This window comes from Centroberyx affinis, unplaced genomic scaffold (assembly GCF_046629955.1).
Source record: "Centroberyx affinis isolate AG114_WGS23_722 - 3 ecotype Tasmania unplaced genomic scaffold, CSIRO-AGI_Caff_v1 ptg001131l_1, whole genome shotgun sequence".
In the NCBI taxonomy this organism is placed as follows: domain Eukaryota; kingdom Metazoa; phylum Chordata; class Actinopteri; order Beryciformes; family Berycidae; genus Centroberyx; species Centroberyx affinis.
In genome coordinates this window covers 252,707-274,261 of record NW_027279670.1, presented here as the reverse complement: position 1 = coordinate 274,261, position 21,555 = coordinate 252,707, and the positions used below count along the sequence as shown (strand labels likewise).

Here is a 21,555-nt window from a genome sequence, read left to right as displayed (position 1 = left end):
GCAGATTGACTTCTGTGGGGGCTGTTTTTGGTCTCTCCTATTGGGTAGCAATAGTGGGTCAGTTCACTTCACTAACTTGCCCCTAAAAAAAGAATCAGGGCCACCCTAAACAGGGGCAGTTGTCATGGCCTTGCGTGATGAGTCACGCTGTTTATGCAAGAGGCCGGGGGGTGGTGTCACAGCCCGAGGCGAGATACGGGATGCTGCTGCAGTCGCCTAGGCCCAAACCCAATGGATAACAAATCCGATCTGTGGAGCCCGGGACACATCATTCACCCTGCAGTGCTGATACGTCAAAAGGGATCAGACTTAAATTAGGACATGATACAATACCATGAAACTGTATGTATTCTGCGGCTTGTGTTTAAGGCAGGGAGAGTAGAAGGGAGGGGATGGGGAGAGGAAATATTGTTGCCTAGTGTGTGCCTCAAAATGGCTGTGGCTGTTTGCACCGAAAAACTGAATTGAATGAATGAATGTTCCACTATCTGATGATATGTAATATGGTGGTCGCTTTCATTATAAAGTATAATTGGATGTAAATTTGGACATCATAGTGAATTGCAATGTTTGATTCTGGGCTCCGTTTATAACCTGGAAGTATTCACACAGTCAACACTGACCTCATTTGGAGAGTGGAAGCAGGGTAACAGTTTAATCTCTTATTCAAAATGTCATCCATTGAGCAAACATGGAGAGGACATTGAGAGTGATGGACCAGAAGAGCATGGCCATGCTGGTGAATAGATAATAGCCTAGGCAGCCGCATAAACGCCACAAAGACACAGAGAGTTAGAAGGAAAAAAATATCTCTGACGCTGTGTTCATTCCAAATGCCTCAAGTTAGGGCTGGGCGATATGGACCGAAAATCATATCTCGGTATTTTTAGGCTGAATGACGATACACGATATATATCTCTGTATTTTCTACGAAGTGGGCTAAATGTTCAGTTGTAAGTAGGGCTGGGCAATATGGACAAAATCAAATATCACAATATTTTTGACCAAATACCTCGATATGGATATTGTGACAATATTGTAGGGATGACTATTGGTGCCATCGCAAAATATTTACACAATGAGATTTTTGATATATAATCATTAGTAATGTGGATATAATGACTAAGTGGGTAAAGGCAAATAATAGAACAGCTAGAACAGTCTGGTCAGTTGAGAAAATGACATCACTTTACTGTAATGAACCCTTTAAAACCAGGAAAAGACAACACTTATGCCATATCACGATATTACAATATCCAAAATCTAAGACGATATCTAGTCTCATATCACGATATCGATATAATATCGATATATTGCCCAGCCCTACCTCAAGTGCTGTATAGCTGGGGCAATAATTGGAAAATTAATTTATTGGATTGTGCCATACACAACCCTGATTCTGTCTGTTACGTAATTCCATGGTTGCTTCTCACGATGCTCTCACAGCTCAATCAACTTAATGGCGAGAGGGACAGGAGTGATTACATGCGCACAATGCAAGGTGCTGACCTTTATGGTCAAATGTTGTTCCTTTGTGTTTCCACTGATAACTACATTGTACACTTTTTTGCTCCTGCCCTGGCCTTTTTATGTGTATAATTACACTGACTGTGCTAAGTGTGAATGCTGTTAACTTGTGAATTTTCTGTTAACATGAGAATGTATTGTATGTTGTCCACTGCTGCACATGATTCAGTGTATTATGCATGTATGAAAGTGTGTATTATGCGTTGGCCTTGCAAACTGAGTTTCCATTGGAACATACACATTGCATTGCATTGTATTGCATGGTCACTTGGTCTGTGATCACCTGTGTGTTGAGACACAAACACACATCTGCCTGCACAGCAGAAGGCTGCCATGTCCAACCTCTCTGAACGGGCATGCTGGGCAGCTCTCAGCCAGTGTTTGCACTATGCTATTACTGGGCACTATTTGGACTTACATTGGCTTGAGGAGGTGTCTTCCCCACAGCTCAAGGCCACAATGCAAGAGCTCTACTTTACTGTGTGCATCTGTTTGTGTGCATGCATGTATGTGTGTGTTTCAAGCCTGTGTGTGTGTGTGTGTGTTAGATTGTTAAGACAGGCGAAAGCCTCCTGCAGACAGAGGCAGGCGGCCATCACTCTACTGACAGGCCGGGATGCCCAGCATGCTTTAATTTAATAATACAGAGCTAGGCTCATAATTTGATAGAGGGGATGGAGAGACAAGACGTCCACTCCATTGCTCCTAGGTAAATAAACAGGCAGGTTTTAAATAGGAAGTCATTCCCTCTTGACAGTGAGCAGTCATGGCAGATAAGCTGAGAAGGATAATTGTCCTATCTGATTCAGCATCTATATGAGCGCGTGGAGTGTTTGCTTATTGTAAATCAGCAGGCAGGAGGAGAATTATATATCTGTCAGAGCCTCAGAGGCAAACTGCAGAGTCGTGATGCAGCTACCGTACCTGTTGTGGTGGGGAAAGATAATTGATTCTCTCTGCTTAGGAAGTTTGTCCTTAGGGGGTTGCTGTACAGTGCTCTGACCAAAGTTTGTCTGTTTGCAAGTATTGTCCCCATTTCATTTTTTATGTCTTTATCTCTTTCTCTGTTCATTTAAAAAATAGAATAAGAACAAACTCCACATATATGCATGCCACAGGGGTGCGCGTATACAAACAATACACACCATTTAGCTTTCATTTAATTATCAACTGTAAAAGGGAAAGATCAGACACTAAAGATTTGTGCTGAACGTGATGAATCACAGCAGTAAACTGTGGACCTCAGGCATATTCTATACTGCTACTTTTTGACTCAGTGTGCTTGCAAATGTGTGACTGACTATGCATGTTAGTGAGTGCAGTCAGTGGTAATACATCGCCAAGTGACTGATGGCCACTGCAAAAGCTCCCATACAAACTGAGATGCACGCACTCATCAACTTAAAAAGTGGGTGAGGAGGAGGAGGAGTTGGTGATGAAAGATGCATTAACTGGCACTGATAAATGAGTGAGAAGACTTCTAAAATTGGTGTCATTGGTTTCACAGAGAGAAGATTAAAGGCATCATGGAAATCTGTTAGGATTATTTTTTAGGGCATACTAAAACCCTAACCCTTGCAGCTTTCCAGTAAATAAAAGCAGAAGGATTGGCAAGCATAAAAGACCATAGCCAACTGGCAATAACAGATGGAAGGGTTTTCATTCCAAGGGTAAAAGATACACACATATGGAAACTTCAGACCTCCTGCATGAAATCATTATGTCTTCTATTTCACGTGTAGAGAAATAATATTATATACGTTCTCTAATTATTATGGAGGGAGGTTAGATGTAATAATTTTCTTCAATAATATAAATCTGCTCATTTAATATTTGTACTTGCTATGCTTATGGCATGCATAATGATATATGTCCAATAATAGCACTTTTTAATGATATTCATTCAATAATTGCCCAGGTTCCTCCCTTCTCCCAGAGCTTATAGAGCATGTGTTCTGTGGTGTGGGATATAATAGTCAGACCAGGGTCTTTGTCTGAGCCATTCATTACCAGTGATTAACACAATGTCTCTCTCCATGCCTCTCAGGAACCATGGTGAGCAAGGAGGGCGGCAAATGCATGCTCACCAACTCTGAGTCTGACTCAGAGGCGGCGCCCTCGCCCTCCACCTCACTGGCGTTGGAGGTGAAGTATTCCCTGGAAGCCAGCCGACAGGTGAGGAAGAGAAACAAGGCCCTGCAAGTGCGTTTCAAGGACATCTGCGAGGCACAGAACGAGCAAAGGGAGGCGGCGCTGCAGGCAGCAGGGAAGGCTGGCAAGCCCGTCTCGTACAAAGTGGCGTACCGCAAGTACATGACCGTCCCCGCTCGCAGATCCATCCCCAACGTCACAAAGAGCACGGGTGTGCAGACGTCCCCCGACCTGAAGAAACGCTATCAGACCTTCCCTTTTGAACGCAAGAAAGGCCACACCTTTAAACACGTGGCATCGGTGGAAACTTATAAAGGTCAGAACAACGGTTTTGTCATGGAGGTGAAGCAGTCCAAGGCTGCTGAGCAGGGTTTAGATGAGGAGGAGGAGGAGGGAGCCTGCGGAGGGAGCGGAGTCCGGAGGACCAGGGCTCTGCTCCATACTAATGAGTGCATTGCCACAGTGGAGCAGCACACTGCACCTGACGGCCTGTGCTCTGACGCTCTGCTGCTCAGCTGCTCTGCGGACACAGACTGCCTTCCAGACACACCTAGAGGAAGCGGAGCCAGAGCACAGGCGGAGTACCAGCTCTGCAGTGTCCCGTCCAAACCCAGGACAGGATTACAACACAGGGAGGCCGATACAGACCGCTTGGCCAAGAGGCAGCTGCTGAATCTGGAGGAGGGCTCGTCCCGGACCCTGCCGGACAGGGCCTCCAAGGTTACAGGCCCCATCGCCTGGAACTCCCTCACGCAGGTGGAGTGCCTGGACAGTCCGTCTGTGCAGAGCAAGCGTAAGAAAGGCCTGCAGCTCAACGGGCTGCAGTCTCAGACGCTGCCACGTTCCAGTGGAGGCTGTACGACGCAGGCACAGTGCCACGCGGGACAGTTGTCTGCCCAGCCTCTACGAGGCATGGAGGAGCCTCTGTCGCCCTGCGGAGCTGGGGAGGCTGGGGGGGCACCAGCGGACCCAGGTTCAGGGGAAGCCTGTAAGCAAATAGTGCCTGTGACTCAGGAGGGGGATGTTAAAGCACAGCTCCAGGCCATGGAGAACCTGATCAGCTCCAGCCAAGAGACCATCAAGGTGCTGCTGGGGGTCATCCAGGAACTGGAGAAGGGTGAGGCCCACAGAGAAGGGTAAGACATCTCACTTAAGGCCTGTGCTTTAAACTGGTTTGCATTAGTATGTGCCTATTGGAAGAATTACTGTGATAATTCTAACTTACCCATGTCAAAATAACTAAAACCCCTAAGAGATGTCATAACTCTATGTGTTGAGATAACATGGTCTAATCACAGGTTTAAGTGAAGGAAACATCAGAGACAGTGAACACATTATAATTCAGCATGAGCAGGGCAAGTGTCCTCTTGATGTGTAGCAACACAGTACTTCTGCATGTGTGACTGCTCTTCAGTAGAGCCTCTATTGAACAGCCCATAGAGGAAGGATTGTTAAATGTAATCTTGGGGTTTGGGGGATACACTCTCAATGTATCTGGGACGGTGTTGCTTTCACCTGGATGTGCCCCACAGTGCTATTAGAGCACAGTGTCCTTTTGTGATGATTTCCCCCCAGATATCATAGCAGAGCCACTGCAGAACTAATGTATGGGCCAATCATCTCGCTCAATTTGGCCCGAGTGGTTTGATGACCCGTGGTATGAAACACTGCCACTCAGGATGTAGCCTTTAATCACAAACCCAAGGTTAGGAGACAGCTGAGATATTCTCGCTAGTTTTGAATGGAATCGGCTCAATGAACGATGAATGATCCTGCCCATTGATGAAAACTCCACTGAACTGAAAACACTACCATATGTGAGCAATTAATATTCTTTTTGGGGTAATATCTATTAAATAAATTCTTGATATAATGACTCAGGAGTTTGCTTTATAGTTAATATGAATACCAACAGTCAGATCTGAGCTATGGTCTTATATGGGAATTGAAGGAATATGAGACTGAAACTGGAATCCCCATTCTAAGAAAGACATGGGAATGATACATTCATGTTTTTTGCCCCTTAAGCGAAATACTAAACTAGACATTTGGCAGTTGGCCTTATCCAACTGTGCAACGTAATGTTAATCTAGTGAATCCAAGGCCTTTGAAAAAGCCACAGCCTGTGAAAAAGCCATTTGCTGTCTGATGGAAATTGAGTATATACAAAAGGGGCTCCAGATAGCATCTAGCCAGCTGAAGTAGAGGATTGTCTATCCAAAGGGATGAGACAAACAAAATGGCCAATTAGTTGAGTGAATTGCTGAGGCTCGGCGTTCAGATCCCTATCTGTTTTGACCAGTACTGTGAGGTACAGAGTGAGAGAATCCAAATAATCAACATCAGATACCAACCTGGTCCAAAACCTGTGGGAATAACACACACACACAGACACACACACAAACAAACGCACACACACACTCTCACCTGTCAAGCTGATAATCGGGCCGACTCTCACTATCAACTTGACTGGAGAGCAGGTTGAAACTCTTCTCCAACGGGGTTTGAGCAAGGAATAGATCTTCCAACCATCAGAGTTTACACCATCTAAAAAGCCAATTATCCTCCCCTCAACCTTTCACGAGGCAACCTTAATCTCCTTATCACCAAACTCATAAAATTGGGCTGCGAGTGAAAAAGTAAGCGGACATGTGGTGCTGCATGGGAAGCCGTCTCCTATGCGTTGCCTGGCACATCTGCCTTATCAGATGTGTGGAATAGTGGCAGGCGGAGGAGAGGAGAGGAGAGGAGAGGGAAAAAGGACAGTACAGAGGAGAGGAGAATGTAAGAGAACTCGCCACAGTCATGACTGGTTGAGTCATAATGATGTTTGCACACACCATATGGCCTTCTGTACCCATCCAGTGGGTGATTAAAACTAATTTTTAATTTAATTACTTTTTAAACTTAAACAAATTCATTGAGAATGATTAGTGACTAGTGTTTTACAGGGTCATCTGCTCATATACTGCAAGGAACAATCACTTCGATAGCAGAGTCATGTGCTATACGGTTATTATAAAAGCCTAAATTTCATATAACTCACTGAGCAACATAAGCCTCTTGTAATCCATCTGAGGCCGAACGCACTTCTACTTTTCTTTATTAACACAGTCTTCTTCTTACTGTACATGTTTCCAATTTCCAGAGTGGAATTTTTAGCGAGCCAAGCAGAAATTCTAATGCTGCCTTTGTCACACTACATTAGCTCCATTCTCCCGTTACAGAAATGTCACCGGCCCAACAAATAGGAGCGCCCACGGGCTATAGGTGAATTGTGAGTGCAATTACATCTGTTATATTACTGTTTATGTTATATGACATTCATTTTTCATGTAATGAAATGCAATGCCTTGTGCATTCATCAGTAGGCATGTGTGCATGACACACCCTTCAGACGCAAAACGAAATTCCATGCCTAATGTGCCGTGTCCAAAACACAATAACATGGGGAAAAATGGAAGAAATGAAAAATAACCTGTGTCTCAGTGCTGTTTATGAAAATGATTGGAATCTTCCATTGATTTATGTTACAATATACTGTAGTAGCACAGTTCAAAACGGCCAAGATTTCATCTAGAGATCTGCCACAAGGTCAGCTGCCTCCATTTTTCCATGATCCTTAAATTGGTTTCCCACACAGTTCCCCTGATCTGCATGACCTGGAGAGGGAGAGAGCAAGTGTGAGAGAGAAGGAAAGAGAAAAAGAGAGGGAGAAAAAGGAAGGAGAGAGAGGGAGAAAGAGGAGAAGCGAGCGAGAAAGCAAAACAATGAAAAAAAAAAGAGAGAGAGAGAAAGAGAGAGAGAGAGGGTGAGGCCTCTTCTCCCTTGGTTATTGTATTATTCGAACTCTCCAGTGCCAACCCGCTATTTCCAGATTATATGAGCAGCTCTTGCCAAGTGGCTGTGAAGAAGGGAGGTTAGAGGACACGACTCGCCTTTGAGGAAAGTTGTTGTCTCCTGGCAGCCTCAGGGAGCCTGGTCAAGATCAGGCGCTGATGTCCTCTCATACCATGCACACACACACACACACACACACACACACACACACATCCCTCGAGTACAGCTGTGCCCAGGGCATAATATGCAGCGTGAAGGGTGCGATGCATTTATAGAGTACATCATCGGTTGCATCCAACAGCAGAAAGTCCGGGAATAAATTTGCTGCATCATCAGCCAGTGTTAGTAGCCTTGCCCTAATTAATCACACTCATGAGGACTTGTTGCCAGTCTGTCTATTAATACTGTGTGTGTGTGTGTATGTGCGCATGTTTTTATGCCTTTGGACTCCCACCCACTCAGTGACCTTTTGGAGAGCTCACCTTGTAGCAGCAGGGGGGGGGAGGGTGTATAAATATACTGTTAATGGCACTTTTGGCTTCGCTCTCCCGCGGGAGGCCTGCCGAAATGAGCTCGGCTCTCTTATTTTCTCTTATCAACTCCGTCTGAGAGGGAGAGGCGGGGGGTGGGGGGTGGGGGGGTAAGAGAGATGGAGGGAGAAAGAGATCTAGACAGCGTGAGGGCGAGAGATACAGAGAATAAGAGAGAGTTGTTGAAAGGACGCGATCCAGTTGCCTGCACACCCCATCAGCGCTTATCGATCCGCTCATCTGGGTTGAAAGTGAAGGCGGGCTTGACCTTCCTCCGCTGCGCTGCATTATGGGGGGTCACTTCCTCTCCGCTGGCGTCCGCCGGGCTTCGCCGACAAACCCCTTAATTACACCGGAGCCCCTTGGCCGAAAAGCCGAATATTTCCCTTACCTATAAAAGCCATATGGCCACACTCATCCTCTTCTCTGCCCCCCCCCCCCCCCCCACCTCACGCCCTAATAACAATATTGGTATCAACACCCCTAATATAACTGTCAAGTGAATATAGCAAAGAAAGTGCAGACGGGGAAAGGGGGGGATTTATGTCAGCGTTTTAATTTTTATTGGCGCTTCGACGCTGCTCAGTTCTAGCAACGTGACACGAGTGCCTGAGGAGAGAGAGAGAGAACTGAAACACGTCTCTGCTGCAGCACACACACGAAACGGGAACTATCTGGAAACACGTCAACTACAATGGGGGGAGGCAACCAGTGGCTGTAGCGGCTGTGTGTATGTGTGTCTGGGTGTGTGTTCAAACCTACAATCTTAACAACCCTTGCTGTGTGATGTTATTCATTTGTTAACATACAGCATACTCCTCATCATTCCTTGCTATCAAGGTGATGTGGAACTTGAAGAGAGTGATATCAGCTCACAGACAGAGGTTGGGAGATTGATCCTGGGCAGAGAAAGTCAATAACTAATGCTCTCTCGTCTTACAAATACTGCCAGGTGTCCTTGAGCAAGGCAGCTGACCTGTACTGCTCCAGTGGAGCTGCTCACTCTGTGTAGCTGCCTGATAATGAAGGGGAGAGTGGTGGATAAAGGGCATTGCCTTGGAAAATAACAGCTCCAAGAAGCCTGGCATCTTGACTGTAGTTATTTCTGTGAGGATTTCAGAACTCATAACCTTCATAACTGTACATTTCTGGGTTTGCAAGACTGCTTTCTGTTGATGCAGCAATTGTTTACTTTAACAGCATTACATCCCATCTCACATTTAACAAAAAGTGATCAGCGTGGGTCATAACCGTAAAAGCCAACAGGCAGAGGATTGATTTCTGGTCCATGTGCTTAGTGAAGTGAGTCCACAGTATGTCCATGGTAATATGCCATTAATTACGAGGAGAGGCACTTACTGTCAATCTATATTCACATTACCACATGCTAATCCAATAAGAAAGCCATTGAGCCTTTGAAGCATGTAACCAAATTGTTCAATTCAGGGACGTCACCTTGTGTTTAGCTGCCCCTGGAGGGATAGGGAGCTATAATAAGATCATAGCTCAGGACAGCAGTTCATCTCAGAGACAGTGGATGATAAAATCAAATAAGGACATACAGAATAGGATATTGATTGGTTTGAATGTGAATTGGTTGAGAATCAATATCAGACTGACATCAAATGGGTTGTCATAAAACAAAACACATTTTATCTCCAACAGATTCTAATTAAATACAATTCATCTACCTAGTTTTGAAGTTACGCAAATGACCCGAGCCCATTTTGAGTACTGAAGACCACTCCAATGCTTCGCAATGCCATCGTTAATAGAATGGAAGGAGGCATGATGTGATTTCTCTAGTGTGAGTCTAAAGGCTATTATACTAGGCAATTTTTGGACAATATATAACACCAACAGGCAAGAATGAATTAAGTCCAAGAGTAAATATCTCTTTTATCTCTTCTACCTGACAACAAGAAGTTCTTGGTAGTTAATGCAACGATGCTGAGACAACTCCTGGGGCAACACTACTTTTCAACTTAGCCCAGAAAGTTGCCCTGTGTATCGCTGCCTTATCTGATCTCCAATCAGCCAAACCTCAGCTAATGGCCAACACTGCGCCCCCCCCCGCCCTGGCCGCCGGACACAGGCCGCTCATGAGGGCAGCGTGACTCCTCCTTGCCCTCGTTTGCTTCGGCCCCCGCTAACGAGGGATGACAAACAAGATGAGAAAGGAAGGTGGTGAGGGGAGCAGCTAAACAAGTCCTGTAATTACTCATTCACGACTCTTATCTTCCCCACAGCCTCTCCTATCGAACCGGACAGGACACGGCCAACTGTGACACATGTCGGAACAGCGCATGCATTATTTACAGGTTAGTGGCCATTCCTCTTTAAAGACAATGATCCAAATGTGCCCTGTCCTTTCTCCTTGGGGAAAGAGTGGACAGGTGGAGAGGGGGGTGAAGGGAGAGGGGAGAGAGGGAAGGGGGGGCAGGGGATGCAAGACTAATGTGGATCCTGTTAATGAGCACACAGAGACGTGTGACATTCGCACGCCACGCTCTCTCTCCGTCTATATCCGTCTCTGTCTCGCTCTCCTCTCCCTCCCTCAATCCGCCCCCTCCATCCGCTGAAGGGCACTTGGCGGGCGGAGGTTTAGCACTATTGAGAGACAAAAGGGCGCACTTGTGAAAAGTATGGAGGAAATACAGAATGAGAGAGAGAGAGCATGGGGGCAGGAAAGGTGAAATTAATTTAAATCAAAACATCATGAAATATCATCACGGTGTGCTGTTGCCAAGCCAACTGAGCCTCCACATATGCTCAAGTTCAGCTCAATTATAACACGACTCGGCTGGTATAGACGCGAGTCCTAAGTCCTTAGCGGTACATTTCTTTTCTTGTGTGGATGTGTGCGTGTGTAAAAGCTTTACTGCCTGCGTTTCCTTCTGTGTGTGTGTGTGTGTGTGTGACAGAGAGAGAGAGAGAGAGAGAGAGAGAGAGAGAGAGAGAGAGAGAGAGAGAGAGAGAGAGAGAGAGAGAGAGAGAGAGAGAGAGAGAGAGAGAGAGAGAGAGAGAGAGAAACTGTATGTGGCGGGGTCAAAGTCCACAGTCGGTGCCCCTGGCTTGTGACAGGGCCTTGCAGGTTCGGACACTGTCATGGGAGCCTTCCTTTCGGATATACAGTGGGACTGACAGTCTGCGGGGCCCATGAGGGCTCCTCGCTAACAGCTGGACCTGCACGGACACGCTCTGTATTTGTGTCGTGTGTGTATGCATGTGTTTTTCAGTTCGGTGCGTAGAAAAGGCATGCTTCCCACAGTCAAAAGGGAAAAGCGAGAGAGGAAAAAGAAGAGAGATTTAGAGAGTAGGAGGGCGAGAGGAGATCAATAAAACTGTTTTTAGTGGACACTGCAGTCCCACTCAGTCGGCATTTTGCCTCTGAAGGGCCATTTAAATCATACTCTATCTACCGCTCTCAATAACCGATAACCCCCTGGCGAAACTACAATCGGCTCCTAAAAATGAAGGAGTAAGGCACCGCTCTGCTCGCTTTGATGTCTGTGCTGGGGAAGGCTCATCGGAAGGTGCCGCAAAGTGGAGTGTGTTTAAATCCCTGCATAGCCGCAGGGTGTTCAAAAAGAATGAAGGGGCGCTTCTAGGATAATACAATGATGGCAAGATGAAGTGAAATAGTCAAATTATGGCACGGTAACGCGGGGTGAAGGACAGACAGGCGATAGGCTGGGTGCGGGGTTAGGGGATGGGATGAAGTGAGACAGACTGTGGAGATGTGGAGCTAGTCTGGTATTATAAATTCGTCATCCCTAAGTTTAATGCTAACGCTGTGTGATCTGGCCCCGGGGAAGAGCGGGCTCAGCTCCTCCGGTCCACCTAGCCTCCGTCCCCGCTCTGCCTGCCTGAGTAAAGAGCGGCTGCGCCCAGCCTCTGCATACCCTAGAGACACCCGCTAACCAGCCGACACAATCCGTGAGCACAATTCGCAGCGTGACGACAAGTCCAAATTTTTTTTTAAAATGAGCCGTTTGCGTTGCAAGACTGTTTCTGTCTGAGCAGCTGTGGCATATTCTTGGCAGCTTGGTGTGCACCTACACTGATCACACTGGTGTGAAAGGTGTTAAATTTGAATTTTGCTATTCCTTGGGTTCCCAGTCAGCGTTTATAATATGCAAAATGTGGACCGCTATAAAAGCTATGATTATGCACGCCCATTTGAATTGAGCCAATTTTAAGTGTGCGTCAGTGATGGTTCTACTATGTCTGTCTTGTCTGTGTTTCTTCTTGTCTGAAAATCCCCAGAGACAAGCGATGTGAATATTATGTAGAGATATCACAGACAAAGTCGGGTCAAATTTGTCTCGTGGCTTGGTCTCTGCTGATCATCCACACACACACTGACAACTGTCTTCAAACAGGCACTATATTATCATCGATACTGTGGATACGGCTTCCTAGATCTGCCACAATCCATTGAAACGCTTCATCTGCGGAGGAAGCAAAGAAAAACAGAAACTCAATACAAAATAGGAGGCTCGTTTTTGACAAACCGTGCCAGCACTTGGCAAGGTTTCAACTTGATAAAGGGCAAAAATCTCTAAGTGAGATGTTTGAAATCTCTGGATGTAGCGTTCAATTGACCCGAGTTCTCCTTTAAGAGACTCGCTTGGCATGGTGAATTGTGTTGATTGGACACAGAATCAAATATAGCAGTTGTATTCACACAGGCAGGAGGATTAAATAGCAATCTAATTACATAGATCTCCATGAAAACAACCTCTCTGGAGGTGGAGGAACACAAGATAGGAGGTACAGCCGTGAAGGAACACACAGTGTACGCAGGAGGAATAGCTGTCTATAGTATCTCTCAGGATTGTGTGTGTGTGTGTGTGCATGTGTTTGTGTGTGTGCGAGTGTGTATCTTTGTGCCAGGGCCAAGCCCCTACACTCTTGCGTTTATGATGAAGCTGGTCTCATGAGCACAGTGGACATATGGGTCCATAAATCATTTTAACGCAGCTCAGTATGGAACCAGCCGTGTACCGTTCAGCATAACCATCTAGTCCAGGAGTATTAGGCTTGATGTTGTAGCCCAACCTTAGCATAGCAACAGCGCCAGATGAATACTGTACTCTAGCCTTTGGGCATGGACATCAAACAGAATACACAAAGCTGCTGTAGTCTCTCGACCTTCTAATGTGGTTCCACTTTCCTCATTTTCAACTATCTTGAACTCTCTGTCTTTCACTCTCTCTCTCTCTCTCTCTCCCTCTCTCTCTCTCCAGAATACGTTATCTCTCTCTAACAGCTAACAGTGTGCGTTCAAATGAACTTGGGAATGTAATGCTTAATCCAATGTGCATGACATTGAAATAGAACAGGAGAAAAAAGGGATGAAAAGATTATTGCAATTCATTCCATTTTGCCAGGTGATGTAATATCTGGTATCGAGAAAGGAAGGGAGAGGGGAGGTTGAAAAAAAAAAGAGTTAGAGAGAGCAAGAGAAAGAGAGAGAGGATAAAGAGAAAGAAAGTGAGGGAGAGAGAACGGTGCAGAAAAGCTGGGCATTACAGGGGATTTGAAATGCATTCAATTTATTTCAAGACCACAGCATTAAGTCATGATGCGTCTTGACGCATTGTTCACCCAGAAACCCTGTAATCTCATTTTCCTCACAGTGCATTGATATGGGCTAATGTGCTGATCAAACAGGGAGATAGATTTAAGTGGTTGTGATCAAGGGAGTAGATTGGGGAGGGCTCCATCATTGCAGGACACCATTGTTCACAATGGGCGACAGCTATTTCCCATCAGTCCAACATGTCATTAGAAACGGCAAACTGCAGCTGATCATTAAACTAACTATCTGATGATAAACTATTCTTTGAATAACACTGCACAGCGAAAATGGATAGTGAAAAACCAACGGAGGAAAAATCTCAAATCTATTGAGGGAGGCTATGAAAATCAATTAAGCGTTGCTAAAGGCTGAAGAGCTGATTATATTATAACATATGGAAATTACTGAGCAGCTAGGCTGTCCTACCACACTACTTTGCGGGGGGAAGATATCTCTTTTTGTGCAAGCATAATGATGTTTTCCACCATGGTGGCAAGCCGGTTACCATAGTTACGAGAGTGATCCTCGGTAGGACAGACACCGTCAGGGGACGGCAGGGACAGTCAGGAGAGCACATGCATAGCCAGGATAAGATAAGAGAGAAGGAGAAGGAGAGAGAGGGAGGGGGTGAGAATGTGAAACAGGCAGATAGAGAGAGGAGGAGAGAGACAGAAAGACAGATAAAGGCCCACAGGATGTTTAAAGTGGGGTGAAGGTGGGGTGAGAGGTGTGTATGGAGATGAATGAGTGGGAGATGGGGGAGAGAGAGAAGTTGGGCATGGCAGGGCAAATGCACTAGTTTCTTTTCTTGTATATGCACTTTTTGGAGTGCATGAACGAGAGAGAGAGAGAGAGAGAGGAAGCGAGAGTTAGAACAAGAGAGAGAGAGAGAGAGGTTAAAGACTGACAAAGTCCAAAGTGCCTTCTTCAATTTGTTCCAATCCAACAACTCACTCAGGGGACTCGCAGCTAGGGGAGAGGAAAATGCCAACAACGCTCACTTTTCGCTTTCAGCAAAAATCAAAATGAGAGCATCGCCATGCGAGCAGACCGACACGGCAGGGCCCATGACAGTTTCATGAGGAGATGCTGATAACTGGGCCGGGTAGAGACTAATAAATCTTTCATTAAAAGGCCTTTTGAGTACGTTTCAAAGACGGGATGATTATCTTTTCACTTCGCTCTTTTTTGTCTAATGAGGCTGTGCAGAAAAAAAGATGATGATTTTCTGTCGCTTTTCAGTGACACGCAAGTTTCCCCTGCTTGCCGTTCCCAAGCCACGGGCCTCTTTGCTTATGCTTTGTGTGATTCTCCTGATGCATTGAGAGCCATGCTGTTGATAAGATAGTAGCACATGACATTAAGGAACACATCCGGCTTATCGCAAAATAACTCATCATCAGATCGAAGGTGGCGAAATGACAAACAGCTACTAGAGCGAGCGCGGTGGTCTCAGTATCATAAATCTATGGATTGTTCAAATATGTACGCTGAGGATCTCTGTGTGTTTATGTGTGTGTGTTTAAGGATTTAGCCTGACTGTAATACATCTATTGAGATTTGGGAGAGAAAAATACTGTGACAGTGCACTAACACAGGTAGCAGGTGAACTATAAAGGGCACTAAAACGGATTCTAGCGAAATAACAGCTGACGTCACATACCCCATCGCAAATGGGATAAGCAATTTAAATGGAGTGTAAACATGTGTCAGATGAGGAATGTAAATGTCTGATAAAGGTAACATCCCCTCCAGAAATTGAGAGGTGAAGCAGGGGTTAGTGCATGATGGCTTCATATGACGTGAACTTTTTTTGAACATCATTTTTATGGCATTGACGGGACAGTGTAGCGTGCAGACTGACGGGAAACGCGGCAGAGAGGGAGGAAATGACGTGCAACAAAGGTCGTGGTGCAGATTCAAACTCACAATGTTGTGAGTACGTAGCATGAATCCTAGCCCACAGTGGACACCCCACCAGGTCGCCCGGATGTCAGTGTGACCTTTACTCAGGAGACAGTGGACGCTATGGTTCATAACTGGGCTTCAGGGAACAAAATAACCAGGACACACGATGCAATGTACATCTGATCAAAAACCAAGACTTAAGTGTTATTCATCAGCACATAATGTATGTTCCTCCAGCATAAATGAGCACACTGTTCTAATAAATGATCACACCAATAATGTGTGTGTGGGTGTGTGTGTGTGTGTGTGCATGTGTGTCAGGAACATGGCTCACATGAAAGCTACAGCACTTCCACAACACAAAGATGTCCAAATAGGTAGGGAGATCCGTCTCTCAAAGCTGTTACGCAGTAGTAATTAAAGGCTCCAAATGAAGTCATCTTTAAGTGAGATGAAACAGGCACAGTGAAGCACAGCGCATGCTGCTTTGCTAATGACACTGCTGCACATTGCACTCACACAGATACACAGTCACTGATCATAGAATCTTTTGATGTCGGGTTACTACAGAAATTCAAGCTGTAAAGGCCTGGTAATTTTGAGTGAGTTTGACTTCAGAAGATATTAGTATTTGTCATGAGCTTTAACTTGCTTGCTGCGCACTCTGATACGCACATGCAAACATATGCACACGTGCGTGCACACACACAAACACACACACACACACACACACACACACACACACACACACACAGGGCCTCACACAAATAGGAGTGGATTTATGCCAGTATATTAACAGCCTGTACCCCATGATTAATGCTAATAGCTGCACTGTTCTTGGCTCTGTGTAAAGGCCTGAGTCAAACAAATGCAAAGTGCTGAGTGTCTGCTTCAGCACCCACACTCACTTGACTCACTGTCAAAGACCCACACGTCTATTCGGTTCTAATCAATGCCAAAAGCATTGGCTTACATAATAAAACCTGTTGTATTTTATTATGACAAACTTAAGTTGGATGCCCTGGACATTCCTGGGTTGTGCTTTGAGCTGCAGTGTGCTAAAACAGACATAAATAATCTGAGCTCAGGTGGAATGCCTGTAGTGACCAACATCCACTCTTTTTACATTCTATTCCATTCCATTCTATTCTATTCTATATTTGAAAACCTAGCCTCTGATCCCTAAATTGAATGCTTGAATGCAACAATATAGCCCTTTGAGCCCTTTGGATTCCTAAGCCTCTCAGTGATTCAGCTTGCAAGGATGTATTAGTGTTAATCCAGGACAACATCTGATGTACAAAATAATGAATACAACAATGGGTGATGAAAGACCGCTTTTGCAGTGAGCAAGAGGCGATCATAACAGATGCTTTGTATTCCAATCATAGCAGGCAGCCTGCTGCCCAGCTGACTTGGGCACTGCATAATCTCTTACAGTGGTTCACGGCGGTTAACAGCAGCGTCTAGCCGGGCCCACTGCAGTATTTATGACCTGGATCCTGCTGCCATTGTGTATGTCTGTCTGTCCGCCTGAGTGCCCCCCCCTCACCCCCCCCCCCCCACACACACACACAACCTGACTCAGGGTAGTGGCTAGAGGAAGCTTTAGCAGATTAAGGTCCCTCTACACTTGCCACGGCTGAGGCTCTAATCTGAGTTTCACTTAGCCGAACATAGGAGTCAGATGGGCGCGGGCGTGGGATTACACCACATGTGAATGATGGCTCGTCCTGATAAATCCCCTAGCACCCTGGGGAAACCTAGTGTACACTAGGAGGGAAGAGATTGTGTGTTTGTGCGTGTGTGTGTGTGTGTGTGTGTGTGTGTGTGTGTGTGTGTGAAAGAGTCCCACGTACTTAAGCATCCAGCATCTCCGTTGCCTTTTGCTGATGTTGTAATATTGTGCGGGGATCAAAGCAACTTGGTACAAACTAAAGTTCTGAAAGGCTCACATCAATATCCGTCCTCTGATCTCAGTTTTAGGAAAGCAAATGATCCTCGGTTCAACCTCCCTCCAGTGACCCGCCGCTCTTCAATGGAAAACAACATACTAATGGGCTTCCCTCTCTCTTATGAATCACGATAAGAATGCAGCCAAAGTAGGCTGCCAGATGCAATCCAAAAACAGTCGGAATTGGAAGATTTGACTGGGAGTAAGGATGAAATAAGAGAGGGGAATGTAGGTCACTCTAGCAGGCTGAGCAGTGCTGTGAAAGATGCCTGTCCAGAGGGTCAAGTGAGAACAGGCCATGGAGTAGATACTTAATATATGACTAACAGGACTGGGGGGGGGGGTTGCAGTCTAATACGACAAGATCAAAAGAGGCGTGAAGGGAGAAAAAAGAAATGTGCATTAAAGTGGCGTAATATCTCCTCCGTGTTTTCAATGTCAAAGTAGGGAGAGGAGGAATGAGGGAATATTCTGCACGCAGCAGCATCTGGACAAGGTGGTTTTAATATCTGCATGCCAAATAAAATGAGCTATTGCCGGTAGAGAGCCCCTGTAGAGCTCATTGTGTGTCTCTCTATCTCTCGCTGCAGTGTGGAGCTGGACTTCAAGCAGCAGGAGGACAAGCTGCAGCCGCTGATGAAGAGGCTGTGCCCGACAGACGACGCCCACTTCTCCCCCCTGCCTTACCCCCAGGAGGCCTTCACCTCCACCCCCAAACGCAAGTCCAAAGCCGACTCCAAGAAGCACGCACGCTGGAAACTTTGGTTCCTGTGAGAACACAGGACCAACCCCCCCCTACTACTGATGCCCAGGATTTATGCATCTGTCTCGTTATCTATCGGTTTTTGTTTTGTTTTTTCTGAGTCACAAACAGAATCCTGTTTTTTTTTTTTTTTTGGTAGACCTGGCAAACCAGTTGTAACGGAGAGCTCCGCTATTGGATACTGAACCCGGACTCAGAGATGACAGGATGCGTCATGGAAAACAAGCGTGGATCCCGTGGAAAATTGAAAATTTTGTCACGCTTACCAAAAAAGGATTCAGTTATTTTGAACTAATTTCTTGAAACAGGGCGTGAAATTACACCAGGGCAACTTATTTGGAGATCAGCAAGGTGAGAAGAAAAATTTGATTTCCCTACATATATTTTTCTAGCTGAAGTCTATGGAGTCCTATTCTATTATATTGGTTCAGCAACTGTCTCAGTCACATTTCTATTTACCAGTTGGGACTTCCCCACCCCTCCCTGAGAGGTCGGAAATTCAACCATGATGCTCGTTTCCCTGAGATCCACATCAACAGCATATCACCGTACCGGCAAAGCACAATTAACACTGTTCAGGATACGTTTTCTGCAGAATAAAAAAAAAAAAAAGGACTATTTTGACGATTCTCTTACACATGCAGATCACCTACTAACTATGAAAGAATGAAGACAATGACTGAGCAAGAGACTTGAAGGAGGGAGAGGTCATAGAGAGGTTTATTGGAGCTCTATGATCAAATTTCTATCCATCTCTAAAATGTCTCCTTGAAATAACTGACTTTGAAGTGAAGAATGAATAAATAACACTTATTTTCTTATAAACATTTGCAAAGTTAGACGTCAATGTACTTTTTTCTATATAAATATATATATATATATAGCTCACTTTAAGGCTTATTGGAATATATTTATTTGAGCTGCAGCAAAGGGGGCTGTGTATTTGACAAACTACAGTGCAAAGGATTCGAGTAGTTTCTGAATTTTAATTCATTTTCATACATCAAACTTAATTCTTACTCTCCTCACAGTGCATATGGTCAATGACAGAAGTACAGTCTAAAGGAAAGATGGAGTCCATACCGTCCGAGTCGCTTCATCAGTACCACACTATAGCTAGCTCCGCTAAAACACACAAAAAAGTTTCAGGCGATTTTTTCTTTCATGCAACGCACTAAATATTATGAGTCAGCTCCTTTGTCAGCACATGCGCTAGTGGTGAGTGGTCAGGGAGGCAGCTGTGATTGTATTCCTACAGTATCCTGCATCAGCTACTACTTCAACTACTGAAACCAAGCCAGGAGGCCTGAATGTGCCGCTGGCCACAAGCAGAGCCTTCTGCAGCGCAGGGTGGCAGGCATGTAGCCTCGTATGCTTTTTACAACCTCCAGATTTCGCAGGACATTTTCTAGCTTTTCAAGGAACAATTTCTAAAGAGGATGTTAAAAATCAAAAAGAGCTTTTTCTTTCCTTTTTGGTTAATTAGTAGCTCCTGCCCCTCGTCTCCCATCCATCCGATTGTAAAGTGAAAACTCCCACAGTTACCCCACACAGGGTTCATCAAAGACTATGTACAGCCAAAATAATATTTATATATATATGTATGTATATTGTATAGCATCTAATAGGGCTAATAACATTTTAATGAGTGGGAGAGCAGCCAATATCTAAAAGAAAACAACATAAAGTTAACAGTGCTTGCAGGAGCAAACGGCCGAAGTCACTCTCAAAGCCAAAAACACTGCCCAATAGAGAGAAATGTGCCAAAGTGGTTTCAAGGGCATAAAAGACATCTTTTGCTACTGACACAACAATACATGACAGACGACTAGGTATCACTGGTTTATAACCTTCAGTATGACCTTCACAAGCTCCGACATGCTGCTTTCTGTTGGCTACATGTGATTCATCACCTCCACTCTTGTACATGGCGGGTTGGATTCTTCAGTAGTTGTACTGTAGCATAAAGAGAGAACTAGATGTTTATCTGTACCTTAAAGAAGTGCAATTGATTTACTATGTGCAATACTGTGTATTTTATACTGTTTTTTAAAAAAACAAAACAACTGAAGGTATTTAATATACAAAATAAAATATGAAAAATAAAAACGGACATCTACAGAGCTCTCAAAGTCTGTAGTCGTCTGAGTATCATTTGCAAAACTGTGACCAGCACAGCAGTATGGAATTTTCATGAGACAGATATTGGTTCAAAATTAATTTGGGACTTCACTCGGGGCTGAAAGTTCGAGGATTTTGTATGCAAAGCGAACTATAATAGAATAAAGTTCCTGGGCGCAGAGGGGGAGGAAGCTTTGAGAATACACCTACATACACAGCTGTGCTTTTGATGCAGCGGGGCGGCGCGAGACGAGGGCAGAATACGACGACGGAATAAGCAGCGAAGGGGCTCCTGGTACGGAAGTCAACCTGCCTCGGAACCTGCTCCTGACCCACGGCTTAGACTCACAACGCAGCTCGCTCCCTCGCTCTCCTCGCTGTCATGCTGTGGGGGGGGGGGGGGGGGGGGGGGGGGGGGCGCGTTGTGTGTGTTTGCAATGAGGTACACCAAGGACAAAGCTGTAGGGAATGTGCTTCAGAGCCGCCGGGTCACCCTCACATGGGCGCCTAAAGCTCCGGGAGCCATGCTTGAGGGCGACGCTCTCCCACCCTCTCTCCCTATCTTCTCTCACCCATGGCAGGGCCGTCTCCACAGGGCTTCCCTCGGGGGGGGTGGGGGTGGGGGGAGGGTGGGGCTGTTTACAACACACAACTGAGGTTACAAGCTTCAAATCAGCTTCCATTCCTACACGCTTTTTAACTGTGCTGTAGTTTGAAGGCAACGAGCGCGCTGTGCCGCTGCATTAACATGTGAAGCCCAGAGTCCCGCTGGTTTTCACACCGTGTTGACAGTGAGTACACTTCAGACATGACTTATCGCAGGGTCAATAAACCCAAGAGGACATTCAGTCAATGTTTCGGCGCAGGAGAGGAAAGGTGCAGCGAGTGAGTGATAAGTGTGCATTCCAGGCATTATGATGCAGTGCCATATCTCACTATGCTTCTTTTCCAAAAGAGCTCTGCAGCACTCTGGCCAGCAAGAAAGAGAGAGAGAGAGAGAGAGAGAGAGAGAGAGAGAGAGAGAGACACAGAGACAGAGGAATACAGTGAGAGACACTGAGACAGAGAGAGATACAGAGAGCGAGAGATACAGAAGAGCCAAAGATACAGAGAAAGCTTTGTTCTGAACAGACGTCATTGCACTGACTGTGTTGCAATGTATTCGGTCAGTGAC

At 45.5% G+C, this 21,555-nt stretch overlaps 2 protein-coding genes across 3 annotated transcripts in view; one reads left to right on the top strand and one right to left on the bottom strand.

The window, feature by feature from the left end:
* dock1 (dedicator of cytokinesis 1) overlaps positions 1 to 21,555 on the bottom strand; it is a 172,419-nt gene that overhangs the window by 75,937 nt on the left and 74,927 nt on the right. The gene's annotated exons all lie outside the window — the stretch shown is intronic.
* LOC139647995 (inhibitory synaptic factor 2A) lies at positions 3,580 to 18,271 on the top strand. Its single transcript, XM_071524021.1, has 3 exons — positions 3,580 to 4,814; positions 10,298 to 10,369; positions 18,088 to 18,271. The coding sequence occupies exons 1-3, from the start codon at positions 3,580 to 3,582 to the stop codon at positions 18,269 to 18,271; spliced, it is 1,491 nt and encodes a 496-aa protein (XP_071380122.1).